Source organism: Sinocyclocheilus rhinocerous, unplaced genomic scaffold (genome assembly GCF_001515625.1).
Source record: "Sinocyclocheilus rhinocerous isolate Xijiao unplaced genomic scaffold, SAMN03320098_v1.1 scaffold622, whole genome shotgun sequence".
Classification (NCBI taxonomy): domain Eukaryota; kingdom Metazoa; phylum Chordata; class Actinopteri; order Cypriniformes; family Cyprinidae; genus Sinocyclocheilus; species Sinocyclocheilus rhinocerous.
This window is the reverse complement of record NW_015641438.1, coordinates 855,142-859,614: the sequence shown is the minus strand read 5'-3', so window position 1 is coordinate 859,614 and position 4,473 is coordinate 855,142. Positions and strand designations below refer to the sequence as shown.

The following is a 4,473-nucleotide window of genomic DNA, read 5'->3' as shown; positions in this document are numbered from 1 at the left end:
TCCATGATGGCATGACGGCAGAGTTGTTTTGATTATGGAATTGTACATCAGTTTAACAAGGGGGACTATGGTAACAGGGTTGATGCATATTTTAAAGGGATAGTACACCCCAAAAATATTCACCCTCAAGTTGATCCCAACCTGTGAGTTTCTTTCATCTGTTGAACATAAAAGCTGATATTTTGAAGAATGTGGGTAATCAAACAGTTGATGGATGGCATTCCGGAAGTTAATGTTCAACAGAAGAAATGAAAAAAAAATGATGACAGAATTAGGCTATCCTTTTTTGGGGGGGTGAACTATCCCTTTAAAGTATTTACATAAAACATTTAAATATAACAGAGTAGCCTACTGTAAATACAAAATAGCCTTAACTGTTCACATTCGTTAGTACAACAAAGTTTGAGAATCCAACAAAGACAAAAATAACGTGTATTTTTTTGCCAAATAAATAAAAAATTATAGTCTATTGTTATTGATAGTTATTGTTAAACTATGTTCATGAGGGAAAGAAAGGGCCGCCGATTTCATCTTCAGCGTATTTCCTTATGCAGCAATAAGGCGCTGTCTCTTTAAATGAGTGACTGGGTGTCGGCGGTGAAACAGCGACTTTAGAGCAACAGAACGGAAACTGATCGCCTTCAGAAACACAAAGGGACATTACGATCCACCGCTATGGGCATCAAACTGTATTACACCACCGTCACTGCATCGAGAGAGGTGAGAATAAACCTGTGGCCTCAGTAAGTGAGCCGTGCATGTGAAGAATGCAGAGTTAAATACATTTGAAATGGAGGATTAGGCTTCCAGACACACCCAACTGCTCCGTTAACACACATCTATCTATCCACATTTAAACGCTATTGCGACATAGAGCGCGTAGAAATGCATTACGACATTATTGTGGCACTCGAACGTTTTAAGCGATTGCAAAGCGCAGTGGTTTGTAGGTTCTGTGTTTGTATGCTGAAAGGATGATGTGCATTGGATTGAGGGCGGAAGTCACGTTGTCTGTGTTCAATGTAGTTATTCTCTCACTACTGTCGCATGAGTGTGACCTTTATAAACTATTTGTTTTGCGCGTAAATATACGTCCTCTTTAAATCCTGTACGCGCCATATTAGCAATTGAGACTGAATCGATGTATACTTGAGCTGTTGTTGCACGCGACAGTTGCATCGCAGCTTTGAGTCTGTGCACATCTGTTGTGAATAAAGAAAAAAATGCGGTTTGATACACGACTGATTTTGTTGGACTTCTATAATCACGGGCATATAGCAGAACATATCGAAAGTGTACACTCATGTTTTGTTTTTAAAGTTTTCGAAGTAATGGAAATAAAATCAATTATTCTACATGTAGTGGGGTCGCCCCCTCATGCGTGCCACCATGTTGAGATCACATGACCAACCATGTCATGGAATTTCTTCTTCTTCTTCTTTGGAGTTTTACAGCAGTTGGCATGTCATGGAATTTTACTTGCATGTTACAATTTACATTAAAATTACTACTAATAATAGCAAAAAATATTATTATTATTACTCATATTACTACTAATATTACTACTAATAATAGCAAAAAATTATATTATTACTCACTCACACACACACACACACACACACACAAAGCAAATGAAATAATATAACAATAAGGCAGCAGGGAGAGAGCTTGCGGCAGGCTGGTGTATTAAATAGGCTACTAATGGTAAATAATGGGTCACCCAGTGCGGATGCTGAAAGGATTGTCGGAAACATGTTTAATGTGTGAGATTTGCATTGAAATCCACTATAAAGCCCTAATTATCTTTTACCATTTTAATGTAGGTTATTGTTTAATTTTTAACTGGTGCTTTGCTCAAGCCAAGGTGTGGTTTCTGCAGATATGACCCAACTTCCTGAATATAGCTTTGTCTATTGTTTCATTATTAATCATCAACTCAAAATTTTGTAGTTGAAAACACTGTCGGTTAAATCAAAGTACACTTTTCTGTACCTTTTCGTGCAATGCATGGTTTGATTTGGTTGGTAAAAAGACGAAGATGAAAAGAATGTTTATAATGCATTTGCTGCATGGAAACAAGTAAATAACCTTCCTCCATAATGTTCTCACATGATCACGTGACTTTTCAGGAAGTAGTGTAAAGATGCATTCAAATTTTTATTGCTTTTGCCCTGTAAATTATTTTATTGAAAAACACTTCCTTTCATTAGACTGTATCTTGTGTATCTTTTTTCTAGTTTCTAGTTCTCTTGAGCTAAATCTGAATAATGTTACGGCTGAGTTGAAAAATGCAAATGAGACAACAGCTCAGCTCAGTTATTTAACAAAAGAGCAGCGCCAGGAAAGAAAAGCACAGTTACTTACGTTTTCCATGTTTCCCAGGTCAAGTCTCAGCAGGCCGAGGTGATGCGTATTCTGGAAAGTAAGAGCATCAAGTATGAGCTGATTGACATCTCGGTGGGCGGTGCTGTTCGGGATGAGATGAGGAGTAAATCAGGCAACCCCACGGCAATCCCACCTCAGATATTCAATGAAGACCAGTACTGTGGGGTAAGGAGGACTGCTGATGGGGTGTTTTTTGCTTAAAGGGATAGTTCACCCAAAAATGAAAAAGTGATGTTTATCTGCTTACCCCCAGGGCATCCAAGATGTAGGTGACTTTGTTTCTTCAGTAGAACACAAACTATTTTTAACTCAAACCGTTGCAGTCTGTCAGTCTTATAATGGAGGTGAATGGGAATCACGGCTAAAACATACAATAAAACAAAAAAAAAACAAACATAAACAAACCCAAATTAAACCCTGCGGCTCGTGACGATACATTGATGTGTAAAGACACGAAACGATCGGTCTGTGCAAGAAACTGAACAGTATTTATATCGTTTTTTTTAATGGACCATTGACACTCTATCTACAAACTCAATTAGGAGTGCCAATGGTCCATTTGAGAGATACGATATTTTGAAGAATGTTGGTAACCAAACAGTTCTGGTTCCAATTGACTTCCATAGTACGGGGACAATAATACTATGCAAGTCAATGGGAATCAGAACTGTTTGGTTGCCAACATTCTTGCTAAATAATGAATTTAAAATTTTCCTTTAAATATAATTTATTTCTTGTGTACAAATTAAGTTATTCAATGGCAAGCCTACAGTATTTTTTTTCCTTTTTATTTATTTATTTTTATCAGATGAATTTGGTTTCAGGCCTGCATAGATATACTGAAACTCATATGGTGTGTGTTTTTCTGTTATTCAGAACTACGAGATGTTTTCTGAGGCGGTGGAGGCAGACACAGTGGAACAGTTTCTGAAGATTGCATGAGAGCCAAACCTGGTAGCAACCATCATCCTCTTCCCTCCCCTGGTCCATGTCCACATTCCCAAAGGGAGGCCTGCCTGTCCCCCTTCAGTGTCTCAATGCCATGCCACATGCCAAAAACAATCAACAGAAAAGCACACACTCGCTCTGTACCACCATATTTACCCTCAAACGGAGACCCAGTCACTCGTTCATTCCTTCGTGCTTTTGTTTTGATGATCTTGTTTATTTCCTCTCTTGAGTCCTCTTTGGTTCCGACGCTTAAATGCCACTAAATTGTCTTAATCTTGTTTGGATCAGAGCGCTTGGATGTGTAGTAATTAGGTCAGCAACACTATGTTTATTCCAGATTGAACTAATCCACAGTCCAAGAAATACGAGAATCATTTTGTGTCCAGTAGTTGAATCAGATTGCCAATTTGTGTAGATGGCCTTCATATATATTTCCGCATTTAGTACTGATAAATCATTTAGAAATGGCTAACTCTCTATGGGCTGAAATTTATGTGTTGGTACCTTAAAAACACAGGCCCTAATTTCCAGCATGATGTGAACCAGCTGCATTGGATGCTTTGTATTGTATGCTTTGGCAGAGTTGAAGCCACAGGTTTTGCTCTCCGAGACAGGTTTCCATTTAACATTCCCAATTTCAGGGATTGAAAAACGTTCCATTTCGTTAAACTGTGCCAATAAATGTCTGTACGAATGTGTTTTCCATACAAGCATTTTTCCTCTATCCTCCTTATTCCAAAGTCTGAAAATCCATTATAAGGTGAATCTCACAATGATTTGGTCATGTTTTACCAAAATAAGAAATCATATTTTGCATAAAGAACATGAAACCTTTTTTTTTGCATTGTGATATTTCTTTCATGACAGTTAAACACAACCTCTAATAAATATATATATATATATATTACTATTACATATAAATGCTTTACATTTTTGCTATAGTGCTATATGCATTGCTATAATGATAATTCAGCAAAATTGTCATGAAGATAATTTCAAAATGCGACAAAAACAGCATCATTTTGCAAAATAGAATTTCTTATTTCCTTCTTTGAATTTTAGAATGAAGCATGATCCGGACACATTCTTGACAGGTTCAACCATTCATTTAATAGCAGAATAATGAGAGAGATCTGC

At 37.2% G+C, this 4,473-nt stretch overlaps 1 protein-coding gene across 1 annotated transcript; it reads left to right on the top strand.

The window, feature by feature from the left end:
• The first annotated feature begins 577 nt into the window (after positions 1-577).
• On the top strand, positions 578-4,111 carry LOC107754928 (SH3 domain-binding glutamic acid-rich-like protein 3). Its single transcript, XM_016571570.1, has 3 exons — positions 578-720; positions 2,383-2,550; positions 3,262-4,111. Exons 1-3 carry the CDS (start codon positions 676-678, stop codon positions 3,325-3,327), a joined length of 279 nt encoding a protein of 92 aa, XP_016427056.1. The 5' UTR covers positions 578-675; the 3' UTR covers positions 3,328-4,111.
• The last annotated feature ends 362 nt before the right edge of the window (positions 4,112-4,473 follow it).